Source organism: Mytilus trossulus, chromosome 9 (genome assembly GCF_036588685.1).
Source record: "Mytilus trossulus isolate FHL-02 chromosome 9, PNRI_Mtr1.1.1.hap1, whole genome shotgun sequence".
In the NCBI taxonomy this organism is placed as follows: domain Eukaryota; kingdom Metazoa; phylum Mollusca; class Bivalvia; order Mytilida; family Mytilidae; genus Mytilus; species Mytilus trossulus.
This window is the reverse complement of record NC_086381.1, coordinates 11,957,775-11,982,445: the sequence shown is the minus strand read 5'-3', so window position 1 is coordinate 11,982,445 and position 24,671 is coordinate 11,957,775. Positions and strand designations below refer to the sequence as shown.

The 24,671-nt window shown below is 32.6% G+C and overlaps 1 protein-coding gene across 1 annotated transcript; it reads right to left on the bottom strand.

Moving 5' to 3' along the window:
• Positions 1-1,574: 1,574 nt before the first annotated feature.
• Positions 1,575-24,302, bottom strand: LOC134683591 (uncharacterized). The gene is made up of 8 exons (XM_063542898.1): positions 24,172-24,302; positions 22,672-22,919; positions 20,657-20,832; positions 13,791-13,897; positions 8,968-9,239; positions 6,086-6,247; positions 5,216-5,256; positions 1,575-2,443 (listed from the first exon to the last, which is right to left on the bottom strand). The coding sequence occupies exons 1-8, from the start codon at positions 24,289-24,291 to the stop codon at positions 2,049-2,051; spliced, it is 1,521 nt and encodes a 506-aa protein (XP_063398968.1). The 5' UTR covers positions 24,292-24,302; the 3' UTR covers positions 1,575-2,048.
• Positions 24,303-24,671: the final 369 nt, after the last annotated feature.

Below are 24,671 nucleotides of genomic sequence, written 5' to 3'. Positions count from 1 at the left end.
CTTGACTATATAAAGGCAACAGTAGTTTACTGATGTTCCAAAATCATAAATCAGTTGAGAGAAAACAAATCCGGGATACACACTTAAACCGAGACAACACATTTTAAAACTAAAAGAAGAAAGGATAGGAAAAACAGTAACACTGAAGTGCAACAACAACAAACGTCAATTTACACAGAGTCGTACTATTTGACTGCCATATTCTGACTTGGAACCGGACATTTAAGAAAAATGGTGAGTGGAACCTGGTTAAATTACTAGCTTTTACATATTACCTTGCTTGATGTCAGTATGTTATAAATTTGATATGAAAATGATCCTTAACAGCGAGAAAAAAATTGTATTTTCAATATCATTATTTATTTACATTTGTAGTAAATTATTTCAACAAACAGTCATGAATATCAACCCAAATATTTAGACAGTTGACATTCATGACTCCGCAAATGATGGTTAAATGACTAGCTTTTACATATTACCTTGCTTGATGTCAGTATGTTATAAATTTGATATGAAAATGATCCTTAACAGCGAGAAAAAAATTGTATTCTCAATATCATTATTTATTTACATTTGTAGTAAATTATTTCAACAAACAGTCATGAATATCAACCCAAATATTTAGACAGTTGACATTCATGACTCCGCAAATGATGGTTTGATAATATACTTATATTGTATCTACGTTGTCGACTCTTTTAGATACTCTTCACTGTAAAGCATTTCTGTTTTGATAAAATCGTCAGACTTTGTATACATTTCCACAATTGTAACAAATTTGGATGTAGATTAAGATCAAGCTTTCCTCTATTCTAGGCTTATGATGTGGGGTTAGATTTTTCGATCGACTATGAAAAATCTAAAAAATTCTGAACTCCGAGGAAAATTCAAAATAAAAAGTCCCTGATCAAATGTCAAAATCAAAAGCCTAAAAATTCAAACAAATGAATAACAACTGTTTTATTCCTGACTAGGCACAGGCATTTTCTAATTCAGAAAATTGTGGATTAATGCTGTTTGTATAACCATATAAACCTCGCATCTCTCTCTCTCTATGACGATTGCATAAAATTCAAAAGGTAAACAAAGGTAGTCAAATTTGCGATAGAATCTTTATCCCTAAAAGAAATAATTTGTAAACAAAGAAACAACAAAAGGTCATCTAGACACAGCACATTACGAAAGTCAAAAATACACATATTTTCCATTGGAAATTACTCTATGATGGGATGCATAAGTACAAAGTCGTCGTTAGGATTTTGTTTAAGATTGATATGCAATTGCATTTACAAACGAATTTTATGCTATATTCACCGCAAACGAGGTTATACAAGACATTCAGGTAAAAATGTTCAGGTGGATCTCACGTGATTCAGATTGACAAGATACTCACGTGGAACTATCCATGAATTTCACGTGAACTTTACAAAAAATTGAAAAACAAATATTTCTTGAGATTTTAATTTCTAGTACATCAAATAATTTAGATGTTATTTGAACGACATTTTTTTTTTTAAATCATGTGAATTTCACGTAAAACAAATAGTTTCATAAGAGACCAACATATATTTAAATTTACATGAAATTTATTTGAGTGTAATTCGCCTATGAAATGGTATCAAAAAACATACAGGATGATCGTATTTTCTGTTTAAAATCATGATGATGTGAATCATACCAGTCACTCGAAAACAAATGGACAATAAAAACCAGAAGTTGATGCAAAAGGACAACAAAACAGAAAAGACGTACAGTCAAACAACAGTTCACAAATCATTCTACTGAAACCGACGACGATAAGATATGTACACCGAAATCATTGAAATTATAATTATCAATTTGATTCTCATAATTTTGTTTTTATATCTTCAATCATTAGATATAACCATAATTGCTTCTTGTTTTGAATCCATTTTCAGGCGTGATACTATTTTCGAATCCATATCTCAAAGTTTGATAGTAGTCAGTTGGCGGAATTATAACTAGAATAAAACAAAACGTTTTTACCATCCTTCTACTGTGTGCACACTTCACTGTTTGATGTGATATCATTGATTGTCACAACTCTTCCATGATTTCAACTCCGCGTCTGGTATAATGTCCGTTTCATTCATTGAAGTGGTACTGTACGAGTGTATTTCATTATTATTTGTTACTGTATTTAATGAAGGTGTGTAATAGATAGGGTCGTCGTTCTGGTTTCTTCTGTTTCTTCTTGAAACCCTTAATAACATATAGATACAGGAACATAAGAAAATCAGCATTATAGTTCCACAAACAACAATGACTATAATCCAGTCTGTTGTTAGTACAGGTGGGGTTGGTGTCACAGTTGTTGGAACAGTTGATATGGGCGTTGGTTCACAGAAAACTGTTGTTTGTTCCTTAATTAAAGGCGTTGCAGTTGTTGTTGCTTTTTCATTTTTAGTTGTTGTAATAGAACCTTAAATATGAATATATACGAGTTAAAAAAGTATCAATAAGTTTGAAGGTTTATTTATAAGTAATGTAATTCTTTATATGATGTAACAACGTGTGCATTAGTATGTTATCTTGAAGCTTTCATTCTATATACATGTTTATAAATATTAGAATAAAAAATCAGAACGCTACTAAACTGTTAACTGGTTTTTTTTAACATATAATTTATAAAATTGCCCTTAAAATGATAAAGATATTTAATTTTATTAAAGTGCAAAATTGTAACAAAGGGAACTGTGCCAAAGTAGTTAATTTTAATGTGTAGTTTAGGAGTCACCACCAACAGACGTACTCAGAGCAAATAGGGTTAAACGCAATTTTTTTCGAAAGCCAACATTGCGTGTGTATTGCCTCAACCTGATTACTATATAAGAATACATCTTAAAAGCGGGGAAAACGCCCGCTCCTCTACATGCAGTTTCTCCGTTTTCATGTGTATATTTTTTTATCCGTACTTAATTTAGATTTGTTGACAAGTCAATATCATATTGTCTTTATAATGCAATCAAGACAATACTTTTTGGAATTTTGGATCTTCAATGCTCTTCTTCTTTAAACTTGTTTAGTTTTATAAGTAATTTGATATGAGCGTCACTGATGAGTCTTATGTAGACAAAACGTGCATCCGGTGTACTGAATTATATTCCTGGTACCTTTGATAACTATTAACACCACTCGGTCGATGCCAATGCTGGTGGAAGTTTCGTCCCCGAGGGTATCTCCAGCCCAGTATTCAGCACTTCGGTGTTGACATGAATATCAATTATGGGGTCATTTTCATAAATTTCCTGTATACAAAACTTTGAATTTATCGCAAAACTAAGGATTTTCTTATCCCAGGAATAAATAACCTTAGTCGTATTTGGCACGACTTCATTGAATTTTGGATCTTCAATGCTCTTCAACTTTGTACTTGTTTGGCTTTATAACTATTTTTATATGAACGTCACTGATGAGTCTTATGAAGACGAAACACGTGTCTGGCGTACTAAATTATAATCCTGGTACCTTTGATAACTAATTTTACCCATCAGGTATTTTGATAATAAAAAAAACTTAATGTTTTTTTCATAATTAGATATGTTAGCATAAGAAATATAAATTAAGTGCGTCAGAAGCGCTGTTCTAGATATGTATTTATCAGCACAGAACCCTCAAGCCAAAACATTTAAATGAATGGGTATTGAATTTTCTTCCTAGAAAAAAAGACCTGTAACATATAAAGCTAGGTTCACACTGCCGATCAGATCATCTCGATCAAGCCCAATCAAGCCAAATTACGTGATCGGGAGACTAGTTTGACTCAATCGAAAAGAATGTTTGAGATAGTATACATTGCTCGTCATCGAACTGACTTTCTATCCGAAAGTTTTTGACATGTCAAAAACATTCGAGTAAGGATCGAGAAGCAAGTCCCTCGAGAAGGGATTGAGAATCGTCTAGTAGCGATCGAATTGCATGGAATAGATTTTAATACACATCACACACGTTTCTGAGACACAGTTAAGGTAAACGTACGATCTTAAATCTAGATGTAAATATCGATGTGTTAAGCTATTTTCAAACATGAGGTTTTTTCTCTCATTCAGATGAAAAGTCATACAAATGAATCTCATTTCCCTCTCAATTTGCATTTTCATTCAATTCTCAATCGATTAATTTCTGCCATTTGACAATTCAAATTGACAGAAAACACCCGGTATACCTAAATATGATAAAAATGGTAAAACTTTAAAAGGAATAATTCTTTTACCCACTTTTAATCCAATATGTTTTTAAAATAATTAGATACCCTGCATTTATCATGCTTTTTAATAGCATTATATAATCTAAAAGCTCAGAAACCACCTTCGTAAGTTATTGAAAACTATCATGTTGCATTTGCAATAGTTATTAGGTAACAGGATTATTATTTAGTACACCAAACGCGCGTCTTGTCTACATAAGACTCATCAGTGACTCTTATTTCAATATATTTATGGAGCCAAACAAGTACATAGTTGAAGAACATTGTGGATCCCGAATTCCAAAAAAGTTGTGCCAAATACGGCTATGGTAATCTATGCCTGGGATAAGATAATCTTTAGTTTTTCAAAAATTCAAAGTTTTGTAAACAGAAAATTTATACAAATGACCACGTTATTGATATTCATGTCAACACTGAAGTGTTGATAACGAGGCTGGTGATATCATCGGGAACTAAACGTCGACCAGCAGTGGCATCGACCCAGTGGTGTAAATAGTTATAAAAGGTACGTCAGACGCGCGTTTCTTCTACATTAGACTCATCCGTGACGCTCATATCAAAATATTTATAAAGCCAAAAAAGTACAAAGTCGAAAAGCATTGTGGATCCAAATTCCAAAAAGTTGTGCCAAATACGGCTATGGTAACTTATGCCTGGAATAAAAAAAAATCCTTAGTTTTTCGAAAAATTCAAAGTTTTGTAAACAGGAAATTTATAAAAAAAAAAAAGACCACATTATTAATATTCATGTCAACACCAAGGTGTTGACTACTGGGCTGGTGATACACTCAGCGACGAAACTTCCACCAGCAGTGGCATCGACCCGGTGGTTTAAATAGTTATCAAAGGTATCAGGATTATAATTTAGTAGGCCAGATGCGCGTCTGGTCTACACACGACTCATCAGTGCCGTTCATATCAAAATATTTATAAAACCAAACAAATAAAAAGTTGTTTTTGTGTAAAATATCTAATACTCATACATACCAATTACTACAAGCGTGACACATGTTTGGTCAGATGATTGTCTGTAAAAGATTTGTCATAAAATTCAACGATAAAAGTTCTACTTGTTTGTATATCTATATTTCATCTCAGCAAATGATTTCAAAAGTTTTTTTCTATTGAACTACAAATACGATAACATATTTACCTGTATACTTTTTAAAAAATTACCAAAGGTGTAAACGGGAAAGATCAAAACACAAAGAACCATCATCTAATTAAAAGAAAAATATCAATGTCTGATGTCAAAGTCTTGAGGGACAAACAATGTGATATAGAACCAGTATGGATGTATTAGTAACATGCCTTGATAGAAATTATGCAATATTTACATTTAAAGGTTACAATTAAACACGGTTATGAAAACTTACGGTCCTTCGTCCTATCGATTTGATGTGCTTAAAAAGATTTTAATACTCATGCTTGCTCATACTAATTGTGACATCTAAATCCGTAGGGTGTGATAAGATTGATATCTTATTCTGGGAAATACATCGTTTGTTCGTTTTTATTAGGATTGAAACAGATTTCGATAACTGCTCTTAAATTGGGTACTTACAGTGGGTTTTTTTTTGGAAGTCTTTTTTGTTTTGTTTTTGTTTTATGCTTCTTGCCTATCAATTGAATACTACAGTGTGTTGTGCTGTATACATTTGTCACAGGTAAGTGGACGATTGAACGCCCGTAAACATATATAACATTATCATATTCTATATGTGCCTTTCCAAATTCTGCAGTTCTAAATCCAGTTGTTGTCGTTGGTTTTTGTCTTTCATGTTTGTTTTTCGTTACATGTTATACCATTTATGATTTATTATACTTCATGCATTCTGCTTTTCGTTTCATACTAACCCGTTACTGTCAATTGCTGTGTAGCAAAATATGTGGCTCCCTATTTGATCCTCAGTTGGTATCCACTTTACTATGACGAACCATTCCCTTCCAGTATCACCAAATACCTTTAAATTGGATTTCAACATCCCTATAGGAGAAACAGTTTCGATTTCAATAATCCTAAAATGATAAATGAAAATGATTTGTAGGGGAAAAAATAAGCCAATTATTTAAAGAACAATACATGTTCGTCATGTTCGCTATAAAGTTTATGTCCAAAAATGATTCTCTTAGTGACTGAAATACCGTATCATTCAACGCCATTATTACAGTATAACTCAAACATACAAACCACGAAATGCAGCTATCGCCTGTTTCACTCCCTTGCTAATTATATATACTCATATGTGTGGCATTACAAGAAACAACGCAACGGGGATACTTGTTTTACATTGGAACTTTAGTGGGCAAAATCTTGTCTTGCTATTTATGTTTGCTGGACAGACCTTCTGTTTATATATATTACAGTTTTCAAGATTGTAGGAAAAAGGGAAAACAACTAGGTTCAAACTTTGATATAGAGGCAATAGCTCCTACAAGAATGAATTGAAAATTTCAATCATAAAAACATATAAGTAGTTATTCATTTTAGTTTGCTTGTTAGTTCATGTGTTTACATTTTTGCTTTGTCTAAGATTGTTATCATTTAAACGAGGGAAAACCATCGTAATTAGTTATCAAAGATACCAGGATTATAATTTAGTACGCCAGACGCGCGTTTCGTCTTCATAAGACTCATCAGTGACGCTCATATCAAAATATTTAAAAAGCCAAACAAGTCAAAGTTGAAGAGTATTGAGGATCCAAAATTCCAAAAAGTTGTGCACAAAATACGGCTAAGGTAATCTATACCTGGAATAAGAAAATCCTTAGTTTTTCGAAAATTCAAAGTTTTTTAAACAGGAAATTTATATAAAAAAGACCACATTATTGATATTCATGTCAACATAGAGGTGTTGACTCCTGGCCTGGTGATACCCTCGGGGACGTTACGTCGACCAGCAGTGGCATCGACTCAGTGGTGTAAATAGTTATCAAAGATACCAGGATTATAATTTAGTACACCAGACGCGCGTCTCGTCTACATAAGACTTATCATTGACGCTCAAATTAAGATATTTATAAAGCCAAACAAGTCAAAGTTGAAGAGCATTGAGGATCCAAATATCCAAAAAAGTCTTGCCAAATACGGCTAAGGTAATCTATACCTGGGATAAGAAAATAAGTCAACGTCGTAATTAAAGGGCAATCACAGGTATAAGAAGTCCACTGATGATTTCGATCATTTTGCTTTATGTATTAACCTCATTTTGATGATTTTTTGAACGGTAAACAGTTTCTCTCTGTCTTCTAATGTTTTCACCAAAACGCATACAAATATGTTAAATCGTCGTTTGAGATCATTAACGCGTATGATTTGTTGAGTGGCTATGTCTTCCATCTTCACTATTTTTTATTTTTCTCTATCTTTTAAAGGGTTTCTTTTTAGCTACTTACGTTTTCACAAAACAAAATGCAGAAATGAGCCATACGGTGGCTTACAGTTTTAAACTTCTTTAAGGTGGTGTCTGGTGAGAAGTTGTTTCATTGGCAATAAAACACCACCTTCTTATTTATATAAACATCATCATGAACAAAACTCGTATGAACAGTCTTCTGGTGAGTTCGGCCGTGTTATCTAGTTTTAGACCTTCAATGGCAGCTCATGTTTTTTGTTGTCAATTTTTCTATATTTACTTTAGTTTCTGATATAATCACAAAAAGTGTTAAAAAAAGGCTGCAATGGGAAATGACATATATACAGTTGATTGAAAATTTCATGAATATTTCAAGAATTTTAACTTGTTTGTAGATCTTTAATTTCCGTGCAATTTTTGTCATTGATCTATCATAGTTCTCATATGACAATAGACTACCAGTTTCTCCTCGAGTCAGAAGTATGATGATATTGCGATTTTAGATCTCAAACCCCCAGTTTACAATGATCGATTGCTGCGATTATTGTAGCAGACAACGAAGTCGGAGAATAATGCTGAACTCTGTTCATATTTTGTGAAGTCACAGTATAAAGTATTTCTCTCATATGAATAAAAGAAACACTGTTCTTGGTTTTCTAGTCTAGTGTGGAAATAAGTAAGTTACTTCATGCCTACTAATTGTCTCAAGAATACCTCAACGTTGTTCAAGAATTTTTAAAAGGAAGTAAATGTTTTAGTATGGTGAATAATGGAAGCCACTGGAAAATACTAGATTTCAAATATCGACGATATATGATAAAACTGTTTTATCCTTTTGTGCAAACAAAAACATATCAATCTCCAATGTAAATTTTGAAAGTCCATAAAACCTTACAAAACCAAAAGCTCAACCCTATAAACCATTCATGGGGCAACTGGAAAACGACTATCATATTTATGATTTGGTACCTGAATTTTCCAAAGAAACAGGACGATAAATAATGGCAACAGTAGTATACCGCTGTTTAAAACTCGTAAATCTATGGACAAAAAATACAATCGGGGCAACAAACCAAAACCGTGTGAAACGCATTAATTATAAGAGGAGAACAACGACAGAATATTAAAATGTAACACACACAGAAACGACTAAGCATTAAACAAAATCCTATTAGAATAACATATATAACATTAAAACCAAATACATGAATTTGGGAAAGATAAGTACCGTGACACGACTTATAGTGATGTGAATTTTGATTAATAAACCTGATTTATATATACTGAAACCTCCCACATGTATGATCAATGTTTATAATTCATAAGTAGAGGATTCGATACTAAAACGAGATACTTTTTGTTAAATGTAAAAAAAATACGCACACTGATGTGTTTGTTGCACTCTTTGCTATCATGATTTCACATAAAGTTGAATACAGGCTGATTGGAATATTTGTTCCATCGATAAAGTTTGTTTTTATAAGTACCGGTCGGTCTTTACAAAAACCATTCGATGTAAATACTTGGATAAGAAACTGCAACGGCACACTGCTTAACGGTATCATATCATTGGATACAGCAAAATCTTCTAGTTGTACTGCAACTGCATACCAGCCTATGCTTTTGGTAGCATTGTAATGTAAAATACAAGAGATCTAATAAAAAATAACAAATTATATCAAACTTTATACTAAAAACGGGCCTAATAAAAATGAGCCCAGTACTTAGGCAAAATAGTCTGTTTCATGTCATTTACAATACATAAAGTTTTTTAATGTGATTACATCCCTTAGTGGGGCACATTCATCTGTTCGTTTATGGTAATAATTTTAAGAAACACACACATTCGATATGATATCGTCTTTTACATAACAAAACAATTGAGAAGTTACTAAACAATGATGGAATATTTGATTTCGAGAAAACAAAATTATCGTCTTTATTTTTTTTTTTACTAGGACGAATCTCACTTCCAAATTGATTCTAAATGTACCGTTTTAACTGACTCAATGAGATGAGTTTTCACACTAATTTGTTGGGAACGTGTTTGTACGTTGTTCGAAATAATGATTTTAAAAGATTTCTAATATCATTAAACAGTATTCTTCTCAAGTTTAATGTTTTCCAAAATCTGATAATTTGTAGAGATCTTTAAAGGGGCACCAGCTGCTCAAATTTGATTTATAACAATGAAAAACATGTGTCCAAATTATAAAGAGAATAAGAAGCTTCGTTTTGTGTATTTTATACCGGCGTCACACATCAGCGTATAGCTCCGACGTACGCAGGGCGTTGTAAAAAATCATGTACGCTACCAATACGCTATTAATTTTGGATGCATTCAACTTGTCAATCATATCTGTATCGTGTGTACAACGAGCTTTAAGCGTACGAGAAGCGTACATACGCGTGTATCGGGAGTTCAAGTAACGCATAGCGTTTGTCTGACGTAGATGGAATGTACGCTACGAAGAAAAAAAATGGCCCCTGACCGTACTTGAGACGCGTCCCGGTCGTATCTGGGACGATAATCTGTGCTGTCTTGGGTGTTTAATAATGGGTTGTTTGTCACACATTGGCATATAGACCGGCGTGCACCAGACGTACAGAGAAAATTTACAAAGTCGGTATACGTTATTTACATGCCAGTGGAACGCTAAGCAATCGTTAAACGCGTGTTGCATTAGTTTTAAGTACGTCGAAATGCAAAGATACTCGCTTGGTGAACGCTATAACTCCAGGACATTTTTATGTAGCTTAAAAAATTTCATTAAGCTCAAGCGTTTGTCTAGCGTATACCTTCATGCTACAAGCACGCAATACATACGCTTCAAGCGAGTAAAAACGTTAAAGATAAGTTATTTGTAGCGTATGTATTACGTGCGTGTAGCCTACAGATACACTCTTTACAAACGCTTGAGCTAGATAACAACTTTCATGCTGCATTAAAATTTCTTAGAGTTATAGCGTTCACCAATCGTATTTAGCATTTAGTAAAAATACTTATCAAATGTACTATGATTATAATATAAGACACCAGACGCGCGTTTCGTCTACATAGTACTCATCAATGACGCTCAGATCAAAACAGTTAATAAGCCAAAAAAGTACAACTTGAAGAACATTGACGACCCAAAATTCCCAAAAAGTTGTGCCAAATACGGCTAAGGTAATCTATTCCTGGGATAAGAAATTTCTTTGCTTTTCGGAAAAAATTAATATTTTGTCAACAGGAAATTAAAATGATCATATAATTGATATTCATAAAAAACATATGAAGTATTCATTAGAAGTCAATAATAACGTTATACATGTATTTAGATCAATATTTATTTTTCATTTTGAATACATTTTAAATGTATAAAAACTTGTCGCTCTGCGTCCAAAAAAATAAAAATCCGTAGCTTTTGTAGCCCCAGAGATACGATAATAAGTCTATAAATGTTTAAATGTTAAAGGGTAAAAATATACGTAATATAAAAAAGAAGATGTGGTATGATTGCCAATGAGACAGCAATCCAAAAAAGACCAAAATGACACAAACATTAACAACTATAGGTAATCGTACGGCCTTCAACAATGAGCAAAGCCCATATTTTGTTTTGCTTTTAACTGCAATTTCTCAACAACAGTTTTCCCTCAACTGTAATTTACTAACAGCCCATCACCATTCAATTTGACTCTACGTTACCATTCTATTTAAGCAATGTGAAGTCAAAATCAAAGAGCAATGACCCAACTCAGGTTATCAGTTCTATTCAATTCAAATATTTATTGCCATATAAACTTAGACTATTTACCGGATTTGTTATCACATAAGCAACACGACGAATGCCACATGTGGAGCAGGATCTGCTTACCCTTCCGAAGCACCTGAGATTACCCCTGGTTTTGGTGGAGTTCGTGTTGTTCTTTCTTTAGTTTTCTATGTTGTGTCATGTGCACTATTGTTTGTCTGTTTGTCTTTTTCATAATAAGCCATGGCGTTGTCAGTTTATTTTAGATTTATGAGTTTGACTGTCCCTTTGGTATCTTTCGTCCCTCTTTTAAACATTAAGTTTGTGAAAAATTGAAAATAATTAGACACTATAACTAACTGTATACATAAACATTTAATTACAGTAAAAAGTCCAGTGTCGACTGTCCTCAGTTCTGATGACTTTTAGATGAATTTTAATGAATTTTAATGAATTTTAATGAATTTTATTTATTTGTGATGGTGTCGATGGATTTAGTATAAAAGTCACCCTTTTTTTATTCGACAAATCTTTAAAAGAAAAGCATAATTCCAAATTGTCAAAACAATTGTTTCTTAGTTCCCTATTTAATTTACAATCTTAACGATTCTTATATAAAAAAAGTTTACTTTTTTTCATCAATGCTTTGCATCTTATAATGAATAAAATTTTCAATGCAATTTGTATAGCTTGTTTTTATACAACCTTCATATGAATAAAATTGAGAATGGAAATGGGGAATGTGTCAAAGAGACAACAACCCGACCAAAATAAAAAAACACAACAGCAGAAGGTCACCAACAGGTCTTCAATGTAGCGAGAAATATTTATCAAGTATTTATTCTTAGGGACTATAATCTTGTTGTATTTGTGTTATATCTATGCTAAGTTAACGAACAAAACGTCGGAGTTAAACGACGCCCAATGCTGTTCTTGAAATTCCGGAAGACAATACAATTAATATAATTTAATTTTGCATTCCTAAGATCGTATTGCTGTGTTGTAAGATCATTGCTATCCTACTTAGATTCTAATGCATTTTAATAGTAAATATAAGATTATCTGTATCCAAATTTATGTTCGCGAAATTCGTTTATGGTGTATTTAATTTAATTTGGTAAATGTTGTCATTGTTTCATGTGTTTTAAGACATAATTCTCAGTTCTATAATACGTGGAAAAAACTATGCAAAATTGTTTTTCATCACGGCGATTCTTGTTTTGCCATTAAATGCGAGGTTTGGCTAGCAGCAAAACCAGGTTCAACCAACCACCTTTTTTCTTGAAATGTCCTGTACCAAGCTAAGCAAATAGCAGTGCGTTTTTAGTGTTCGTTGCATTGTCGTTTATGTATTTGTTTGCACTTCAATATTTCTGTTGTTTCGTAGTTTTCCTTCTACAGTTGATGGGTTTACCTCAAGTTAAGTTTCTAACCCGGATTTATTTTCTCTCAATTGATTTATGACTTTCGAACAGCGGTATCCTTCTGTTGCTTTTATTTGACAAGTTGTTTTATTATTACAAAAATGCATTGCTATATTCCCTTGAATTTGTTCCTCTGATCAATTAGGATAAAGTCCTGAAATGTTGATAAATTACGGAATTTAACAATAGTTTCCCAACATTTCCACGTGCGCATAACATTAAAATTTCAGTGATTGATTAAAAAAGAAGAACAGATTAATTATAGAGAAAAATGGTAAATTTTACATTTTAAACAATGATTAACAAATCGATAGATATTTTTTTATGGACTGACGAATAAATGCATATGTATATGAAACAAAACATTTACAGTATGATTAATGAGTTGTAAATAAAATTGAGAATGGAAATGGGGAATGTGTCAAAGAGACAACAACCCGACCAAAATAAAAAACAACAGCAGAAGGTCACCAACAGGTCTTCAATGTAGCGAGAAATTCCCGCACCCGGAGGCGTCCTTCAGCTGGCCCCTAAACAAATATATACTAGTTCAGTGATAATGAACGCCATACTAATTTCCAAATTGTACACAAGAAACTAATATAAAAATAATACAAGACTAACAAAGGCCAGAGGCTCCTGACTTGGGACAGGCGCAAAAATGCGGCGGGGTTAAACATGTTTGTGAGATCTCAACCCTCCCCCTATACCTCTAACCAATGTAGAAAAATTAAAAGCATAACAATACGCACATTAAAATTCAGTTCAAGAGAAGTCCGAGTCTGATGTCAGAAGATGTAACCAAAGAAAATAAACAAAAAGACAATAATACATAAATAACAACAGTCTACTAGCAGTTAACTGACATGCCAGCACCAGACTTCAATTAAACTGACTGAAAGATTATGATTTCATCATATGAACCTCAGGCACAATTCTTCCCGTTAGGGGTTTAGTATTATACCATCATAACATGATATAATGAATATTTTCAGTGTAGAGTCGTGCAAATATTTGTGTCTCATGCGCATTTTTCTAGACTTACCTCGTCTAAAACTGAATCTGATAATGTTTGACAGACACCTCCACATTCATCATACCTTGTTTTGGTAGACCATCTACATTTTACTTTGTCGCCGTCATCGTCTTGAACTGTAAATTATACAAGTTGAAATATAATCATATTACTGCGATATTATCTCCTTTGTTAGTGTTATATGGCAGATCACCTGACATAAATATCTATCCATTTGAAGGAGATATCATTATTAATTTATTCTTATTTACTTATACATTTTTATTATAACTAGTTTTGTTGAATGATTTGCGTTAGCGTTGAAAAAAGGGGGGACGAAAGATACCAGAGGTACAGTCAAACTCATAAATCGAAAATAAACTGACAACGCCATGGCTAAAAATCAAAAGGACAAACAGACAAACAATAGTACACATGACACAACATAGAAAACTAAAGAATAAACAACACGCCCCCAGCAAAAACTAGGGGTGATATCAGGTGCTCCGGAAGGGAAGACAGATCCTGCTCCACATGTGGCACCCGTCATATTGCTTATGTGATAACAAAAACAGTAAATAATCTAATTCGGTAAGTCACATTCATGAAAACGAATGGGATTGTAGTTACGACGTTAGGAACATATCCGATAAAGCACTTGATTCTTGCTATTGTTTGTTAAAACTTTAAAAATTTTATTAAGCTACTCTGTTTATCGTTTCCAATAAACACGTTGGTAAAAACAAATAATAGTTCCGTAGTGTTAAAATATGTAAAGATTAAACGTCAATTACTAACAAAATATACGTTTATTTATAGGTATTTGATTTATATGGGGTCACTGCAATCTACATTTCAATGTATAACTTCCCCTGACTACTGTAGTAAATTGTCGGTATAATCTCTGTTAAAACATACTTTACATACACGATCAAAATGATTAAGTGCTGTTTACTCAGCTGAACACAAGATCTGCAGATGGCTGGCGTTACAATAAAAAAATGTTTATATCGATACAGCCTCCTATCGGTTTCTCTTACAAGTCAAATACTAAACATTTTCAGACTTTAACATACTATACTAATGTTTAATATGTAAGGCTTCGTGTTGAATGAGCTACTTTGACCTATAATGGTTTACTTTTATAAATTGTTATTTGGATGGAGAGTTGTTTCATTGACACTCATACCACAACTTTCCATATCTAATCATATAATCAATTGTCTTTGTTTTGTGGCCATACACGTGTGCTGTAATGGGTGTTTAAAAGCACATTAAAAAAACTCCCATAAATGAACATGGTCACAGTTAAAATGATATTGTCATTGGCTCGTTTGTCTTTTTTTTTTCTTTTACAGTAAAGAAATCTTACAAACCAGTGCTCAAAATGTTATCTACATGAATTTGAGCAATACACTGTTAAGGGGGAGTGATCAAGCTAACCATTTTTCAACTTTAATGGACAACCCTACCTGGTGGCTAAATCATGACTTTTTGGAAAGAGAAATTTTTATTTTTTAATTTGTGCCTGGTCGTTGAATTCAAATATGGTGCAACTTTTTTTTAAATAATGTAAAAAAAAAGGGGAATTTATGCTAGCAACAATAAGAATATAGAAGATGGAACAACAATAGACTCTCAATTAATTTTTTTACATCGCATGTTCTTGTAAAGATATATTTCTTAATTGAACGGCTCTTTTAAAAACGAATGGAAATCAATTTGATGTTTTGCTTTTATGTATTTTTATTGCCAGTCACAAATATTTCACAAAGCAATTAAATCACATCCGTTCAATGATTGACTAAAGGTTTAGCGTATATTCTAGCTCTATGAACTTTTAAGCTTTATATGCCTTTGCCTTAAAAAAGCACACATCGGAAAGAGTAGTTGCATGTGGTATTTAAACAAACAAAGGGCATCGTTTTCGTCGTCGTCTGCTTCGAATATTGTTCGGTGAATTAAATTATTTTTACAACCATCAGACCCTTCGCATGAACACATAATTGGTATATGCAGAGTTCTGTTTGTTGTATACACAGTTTTTATTGCAAGCTATTTTTCTCTCTTGCGCAAATACGTACGAACAAGGTCTTGAAGGAAATCTGTTGACATAGGTACCTCAATGAAAAGTGAGAGCAAACGGTTTTCACCCTCTTGACAACCAGAGTTCTTGGAAAGACGGATAACTGGTTGATCAATATACGAGTTCATCCAAACTTGCATTTGAAGCATTCCACATGGGATGTGCTGTTAAAACAAATTTTCACATGCGGGAATTCTAACAAGACTGGCATTCTTTGTGTCGTCAAATTTCACCCTTAGTTTGTTTAGATCATCATGACGGTTCCTGCACTTTCTCATTGGTTCATACATTGACGCGATCAGTGCATTGCCAATGGTATCGACGAATTCCTGATCTCCCGCTTTAAAACTTATTGGAAGAGGGTATCACCAGATCAGCAGTCAGCACTTTTGTGTTTACATTAATATCAATTTTATAGTAATTTTTATAAATTTACCTTTTGCAAAAGTATTAATTATTCGAAAAAATAAGGATTTTCTTACCCCAGACAAAGATTACTTTATTCGTATTTGACTCAACTTTGGAGAATTTTGGTCCTCAATGCTCTTTAACTTTATACTTGTTTGGCTTTATAACTATTTTGATCTGAGCGTCACTGAAGAATCTTATAAAGACGAAACACACTTCTGGCGTATCAAATTATAAGCCTGGTGCCTTTATCATAACTTGAAGATTGAAAGAAGAGCAAATTTTCTCTTCAAGGAGGTGCATTATATCAGATTTCCAACACTTCCACATGGTACCATCATCATGGAATAGAGCTGAAGGTATTGGACCATTAGGATATGCCAAGATCATGACTACAGTTATATTCTCACGAACATTAGCAAGAACTAAAGCACGATGAACTAATTTTACTGGGTTTATGTGGGCATTAAAAAAGTCACATGATTTACATTTAAGGTCTTGGTCGTATCATCAAAAGTATTGAGAGAGACCTCGAAATAGGACTGTAGAAGGCATGGGTTTCAGACTCATTAAAGCAGCCTTCCACAAAAGATTTAACCATTTGGGTGCCACGTTAAAGAGATTTAAGAAGAGAATCCTGAACATCTATTGAGGCTTGCATCTCTGTAGAAATATTAATCAATGACTAAGGATGATTCGCAACGTTATATGGATCGGTTATATCTAAATGCGTATACCCTATCAGATGCATTCTTCTTGTCTCGTTTCATGGCTGTTGGCATGCTTTCTTCGTGTTTAGTTTCTGCATCTATGGCTAATCCCGATCTTGATCTCATTTTGTCTACATAAGACTCGTCATTGACGCTCGTATCAAAATTTTATAAAGTCAAACAAGAACAAAGTTGAAGAGCATTGATCAAAGATGTAAATAAATTGCAATGTCGCTAGGCTTGGCATCTATAACTGGAGCATAGGCTACAGACAAAATTTCAGATTTTGCCTCTTTTAAGAACCGGTCCAAAATGGAATATTTGTTTATTTCTGTCAAAAAATGGAATCGAATCTAAGTTCTGTCTCACAATTTTCCCATAAACATCAGAATAACGCGAAGGTCCATATCGTTCTGTTGGCCTGTCGAAAGGAAAACTTGCCATAAGATTGGTATTAGAATTATTCAACGTCAAAGATCTTTCTAGCCCCCGTTTAACCTAGATGGAACTTATATAGGAGTTTGATGATTCGTTCTGATACTGAAATAAAGCTCTAGCCTTGGAATGAAAGGTATTTGTACCATCGATTGTTTCATTTAGGTTAATGTTTTCTTATCCCTCTTGTATAATACGATCAACTTTTATAAAAAGAGCAATGTCTTGGATTATGTCTATTTCCAAAAAGTTCTATATCAACGTACTTTAGAGTAGGATGCACAAAAACGAGGAAAATTGGAAATTGCAATAAAAATTTAAGAGCCAAACTCATGGTGTAATTGTAATGCCAAAGCAAAATGATATTGGGTAAACAGGTTTTTGTTTAAAGCAAGTATGCATTCTGTTATTTCCAGAACCTTTCGAAGTTTGTCGACAGGAAGTTCAGAAGCATTACTAAAATCTGTCCATGAGCATCAGCATAACGAGGAGTTCGATATCATATTCATTGCACTATAATTCAAAGTTAAATATCCTCATTGAAGTTAATTTGTTTGAAATACTGACTTGGAATGGATTCAAAACTTTATAATAGGAAGTTTTATAACATTTTGATTCCGAAAATCATGAATTTATCGATGTAATATAAATTTATAAATGTCGTAACAACTTCGTTAAAATAATACAGAGAGTGCTTTCGTTAAACTGAGTGAAAATGGAGGAAAAAAAAGATACAAATTAAGGAATACTAGTTTAACAATATGAACAAACAATTAAACTTTGTGTAAAATACAAAATCATATATCAAAAGACAAAAAAAAAATAAAGTAACAAAATTCAAATTTTTTTCCACTGTTGAAGTTTAAAAAAATTTCCAAATTTCTTTTTTCTTTCCATTTTATAAAACAATTGCACCGCAGAAAATGTCTACGACTGGGCTAAAAAGTTAGCTTAAGGGATTTGGTTTGCAAAATAATAGTCTTTAGCCTGCAGATATGCCGGTCCATGAAAGTCATCAAATAAGCCCCGTTTTCTTGATCTGTCGCTCCACTAGTTTACTTTATGGCAAATATGCTTTGGGACAGGACACTTTTTTAAACCCTTGTTTTTTATTTATCCAAAACCGTTATTTTTTTCTCCTTTTTATTTCAATTATTTACTTGTTTTTTTCTATGAATATACTAAATATTATATGTATCTTCTCGTTAATATCATGAACGTATATCATTACATATGTAAATGCAAGACAAAAGTGTATTTATATCCTTCACAACGATGTTTACTGTACCGTTTTTATGATTCTGGTCCTGCCTGAAACAAAATGTACATGATAAAAAAAAGAAAAAGGTTTATTACCATATGAACATTGATATATCAATGTACACTATTGTATTTGTTTTAACCAAATACATTGTAATAGTTTGTGATTTTTTGTTTGTTATTGCTATGCTATGTTGCCCATTAAAGACCTTTAATCTGAATATGAATATTCTCTTATTTTATATGATTTAAACATATTTTATTTATTAATATATGGAAATATTGAGCATCAGGCAAAGTCTATAAAAGCTATTTCCATATTACATGTACAAGGTATGAATAAAATATCAGCAACTCTATTTAAAATAATATAATATAGTCGAACATACATGCTACTGATGGCTGATGGCGTTGTCAGTTTATTTTCAATTTATGAGTTTGAATGTTCCTCTGGTATCTTTCGTCCCTCTGTTATCAGCGCACACAAGCAAATATATGTTTACAGTGTAAATTACTAAATATAAATAAAATTAAGAATATATATTGAGAATAGGTCGCAGAGAGAACAACCCGACCAATGATCAGTATATTTCTGAGCAGATTTAAAAACAGCTATATGGATATCATTTGAAAATAATCTGTATCCAAAAAGATATAAGTCCATAATTATGCCAACATGCTTTATACCTTTAAGCATTTTTTGTCTACTAGTGCAATCTGTGTCGTACATCATTTTTTTTGGGCACATAAAAAAGATTTTTTATTATTCTTATTTACTATTATCATTAAATTATACTAACACAAAAATTTCCTGTTTCAAAATACCTTTAAGCATTTTTTGTCTACTAGTGTCAATCTGTAGCATTTAAAAAAGACTAGGCAAAGAAACTTTTTTCATTTTGATTTGTTCTTTAAAAATACAAACAGTTAATATAGAGTTATGATTAGTTATAAATGAATCGTTTTCATTTTATCATGTTCATCTTGTCTTTTTACCCCAAGATTATAACATTTTCACATAACACGTACCATTTTGAAAAGCGTTACAAATTTCAAATAAGAATCGGAATGTGCAAAGACATTCATGAAAAGCAAGGAGGTTGCAGGTAATAAGTGATTTTAAACAGACAAAGTAATTACTTTATAACCCCGCTATTTCTGAAGGTACAATTATGAGAATAATGAATTGCTTATTATACTAAATTTAAATCCTGGAATCTCAGATTACTTTATTTATTATGGATAAACATCACAATTAAAATATCTCACCACTTTCGTTGAAAATTTTGGGGTATTTAGTTGCAAACATGCGCAAACATGAAACTACATACACCGTAAGGTTCTCAAGAATGATAAGCGATTACTGCTCCATTCTGGCAACCATTTAGCTGCTCACTGTACGTAACCATCAGATTGTTAGAAACCAAGCAAGACAACTTGAGACTACTAGCAATTACTGAAATGCCAGCTCCAGACCTCATTTAAACCGATCGACAAATTCTATCTTCATCATGAAATTCAACCACAATCCTAGATCTGTTAATGTTTTACAAAATACACAAGAACAAACCCAAACTAGCTCTTTGTTAAAACCCCTTGATATTTATATGTTGATTATAGTCTTTTTGCTAAGTTTCTCCTGTTTCCTATTCCAACATCGTCCTGAATATGCATGAAATATTTGCCACTGAACGTTAAGCAATCAACAATCAATCAATCCTATTCCAACATCGGAATCAGATTTATTTTAACCCGAGTTTTACTGTGCGTATTGCAGAGTGTTTTTTATTCCATATTTGCTAGAGGTAGACGGGCTTAACTCCGCCGCCATTTATCTACTAGTATATTATTTATACTGTACTTTTTGTTCGTTATTCTCTCTCCCGTAATCCTGATCAAGACCCTTGTCTACAAAACATATTACTAGTATATGGAACAGTTCCATTATGGGCAGGGTAATTATACTATATTTATTTTTAAGCATAATTTTACAGAACCTGGTATATGTATAGAATATTGACACCCATGCTTCATTCTTGTAATAGGCTTCATAGCAGATATTGGAGATGAATTTATTTGTCCTGTATCCATTCGTACTGTTAAGTTTGCTGCCGTTCTCATTGACCAACCGCTCCCGCCTTCAGCCAAAGGTATCCACGCACTACTTATATACCTGCAAAAGTAAGTAGAAAACACAATAGAATAATTCTAATTTTAAGGAGTCACATAATGCCTACGCGAGTTAACTGATTAGAAATCAATGGAACGTGTTTATCACATACTATTAGTAAAGAGAGCTTCTAAATGGTCGAATGAAGTGTTTGCCAAACTGATTATCATCCAACCAAACTTTTCCTGTTAATTGCATCGTTCAAATTTCTTGATTTTGTTTTATTATTTTCTCGACTGGTCAAAGTAAAAGTAAAAATTGTAAAAATTTTAGAAAAATTCAACTAGCAAATCTATTTTAGTGTTCATTTGAAAATCGAAACATTGTTGTTTTGCATCACTGTGTGAACCATTAAAATGTTGAGTATATACCGGCAAGAATCTTCAGAATATCAAACGTAGAGAAGATATTATACGGAAAATGAGAATGCGGATCAGGATTGGTATTCCGGAGTCGATCAGTTAATATTTTGCTACATGATCGCAGTGTAAAATAAGAGCTGATAGTAAAAACTGATAATGCATTCCCATTGAAATACCTGCGTTGTACACAAATACTCCCCCCTAGCATCTTATGTTTGGTGTATATATTATATTCATTCGTTTATTTACATAATATACGAAATAAATATTCCCTTATGCGTAAGCACAGTGCTGACTGATATGTAGTTATAAGATATTCATGTGTTCGTATGGGTCTTGAAAGTTAACTTGACTTCCACAAAACAAAAACCAACAAACAGGTATATAACGTCAACATTTTATGAACCCTCAGTACCTTGTAAATTTGAATTTAAATTATCAATTTATGCGTAACTCTCGCAAATATATTTACAAAGAAGTATTCTGGATGATATTACGTGTTGTACATTTGCATAGCCATTGACAACACGTATGTGCTACTCACCATGGCAACCATCCAATTTTCTCGTAAACCTATTACCGAATGTTACTCGTCATTTAGGTTTAATTGCAGCAACACGACGTTTTTGTGGAATGTGTGTTTTTCAATATACTTTTGTTCCTAGTGTTTCCATACTTTTTGATGCCAATTTCTACCAAATGTGACGAAAAAGGTTAAATTTGAATGGTGTTTCTTAATCTATATGATCTATCGGGAAGGTTCTGTCAGTATACAGATAGAAATAATTGTTGATCGATCGAAATCGAAATTGAAGTTCTGCTCTAACTATTACTATTACTTTTTGTACATTGAATGTCACCACAATTTTGGATCCTCAATGCTCTTCCACTTCGTACTTGTTTGGCTTTATAAATATTTTGATGTGAGCGTCACTGATGAGTCTTATGTAGACGAAACGCGCGTCTGGCGTACTAAATTATAATCCTGGTACCTTTGATAACTATTTACACCACTGGGTCGATGCCACTGCTGGTGGACGTTTCGTCCCCGAGGGTATCACCAGCCCAGTAGTCAGCACTTCGGTGTTGACATGAATATCAATTATGTGGTCATTTTTATAAATTTCCTGAATTTTAAAACTTTGAATTTTCGAAAAAATTAGGATTTTCTTATCCCAGGAATAGATTACCCTTAGCCGTATTTGGCATAACTCTTTGGAATTTTGGATTCTCAATGATCTTCAACTTTGACTTGTTTGGCTTTTTAAATATTGAGCGTCACTGATGAGTCTTATGTTGACAAAACGCGCGTCTGGCGTACTAAATTATAATCCTGGTACCTTTGATACCTATTACCACATTTTTACTTCGTTGAGTTTTCTTTGTTGTTAGTTTGTTTTCTCATTGAAGAATGACCAGCATTTTTTTTAGATTTGCATTGATGATATGACATATGAACAAAAATGTAAAAAATTAATACCCGAAGTGATATATATTAGAAGTTGAAACAGGAAATTTATAAACAACAGTGTGTTCCCCACTTGACCAATCCTCATCAGCGCTGAAGTCTGTACAGTAATAAGACATACTAGGAACTATATTGCCGGAACATCCGTACAAGCATTGTAATGCCTCTTCTCCTGGTAGCAAAGAAGATATGGTTGCTGCATCACAATAAAAGTTACTACTGAATGATCTCCGAAAGGCTAATCGGTATGATATTTTAACCTGGAATTTAACAAAATATAAACGTAAATAATGCTTTTTATTGTAGTTTTGGTGTACGGCCAGTAATTTCAGACAGCCGGTCAATTTCAATCGATATGGTCAGTGCTTGTACGTTTTATTCTAAACAACAGGTTACGATTTTCTTTCGTGAATTTGACTATTCCAAGATAAAGGTCCTGACTGGAAGGTCGGTATTGGTGAAAAATAAAGTGTGCAAAAAATTTACAATTTCATTTTTCAATTTTCAACTTTTAATTTAGGTTTGGATGAGAGCCCACCGACATGTAGAACCCATCTCATTCTTTATGCAACTAGCACAATCCAGAAGCTGTAATACAATGGTTGTTAACAGTTTCAGATTATATATTATTTGTTATAATTGACAATGTTGAGTTTTTTCACGTCTGATTTGTTTCACAATTTAGCATGTCAGCATTTTATAGCTGACTAAACGATATTGGTATTGCTTATTGTTCAAATCTTATTTAAACACTTTTTTAGTGTTGCCTCATTAATAAAGCATTTTCCCTGTATAATTTTATAATGATTGAAAATAAATTCGTGGAACTTAAGTTTTATTGAATTAAGAATAACACGATAAAAACTACTTTTTGCAAAGTGTAATCGAGTTCTGATATTCACTTGTAACTGTTTATACCCTAATATAACCTTACTTAATTGAAAACCTCACTATGAAAAAGGGACAAAAGATACCAGAGGGACAGTCAAACTCATAAATCGAGAATAAACTAAAATATGAACATACAGGAAACGTTATCACGTTAGTGCTTCTTCATCAAACTGTGACACAAAAACTTAAACATGTTTATTCGAATAGCGTAGCATTACAAGTTTCACAAAAACAGAATAGTAAAACCCTAATATCCCACGCTTAAGATTTGTTTAAGCCAAACGCATGTTCCGTTTTATGAAAAATTACCAGTGATGTTTGAATAAGAATTGTAATTTATATGTAATTCCGTCCATTAGTCAAGAAATGTTGTTTCCATGACTTAGGAAATTGAAAAACACATTACCCTTTCGCTTTTTTGTATTTATTATTTTTTTAAATTTATATAGAGAATATAAATTAGAGACTTTATGAAAAATGTAATCGTCTATAAAAACCAAGAAGTTTACATTTTTCATCGAGTCGAACCATTTATCCAATTTACGATATATATCGCAATAAGAGATATCTTTGACTACATATTACCATATTTGATCGTTCATATAATTAAAATAAAATTACCTGATTGCCAAAAGGTTTCCAAGTTATGATACCACCCCTAAAGTGTGAACATATTACAGTTCTAAAAGAACACAATACTAGTGTAATGAGGAAAATCTTATAAACCTCCATCAGGTACATATATGCATTGCACTTGTAAGTTCTAATAAATCATTGAAATGTGTTTTGGTTAACTTTTTCATCTTTTGTAAACACGACCCAATCCGTGTTCGTCGCGAAGCGATATTTTAGATAACATTTTGCCGTGTATAGTATTTTGAGATATCTCTCTTAAACAAACTTGAGTAAACGTTATGCTGTACATATATATTGTAGTTTATCTGATCAATTATAAAGGTGTTGCACCTTTCAGACTTTATAATTGACGTTTGATAAAGTGAATAGAACCACAACTTACATACAAGGAATGTAATCATACAAAAAATGTTCGTTAAATGCTATATCAATCATTTCAACATTGCTCTTTGATATAATATGACTGTTTAGCTCGTGGACAAACA

Bases quoted from the DNA above. Each gene is read 5' to 3' on its own strand.
- LOC134683591 (XM_063542898.1), bottom strand. From the start codon at position 24,291: ATGTACCTGATGGAGGTTTATAAGATTTTCCTCATTACACTAGTATTG. The intron at 22,920-24,171 runs GTAATTTTATTT...GTTAAATTCCAG, and splicing joins GGAAACCTTTTGGCAATCAG to GTTAAAATATCATACCGATT. The intron at 5,257-6,085 runs GTTAGTATGAAA...AATCTTTTACAG, and splicing joins ACAGCAATTGACAGTAACGG to ACAATCATCTGACCAAACAT.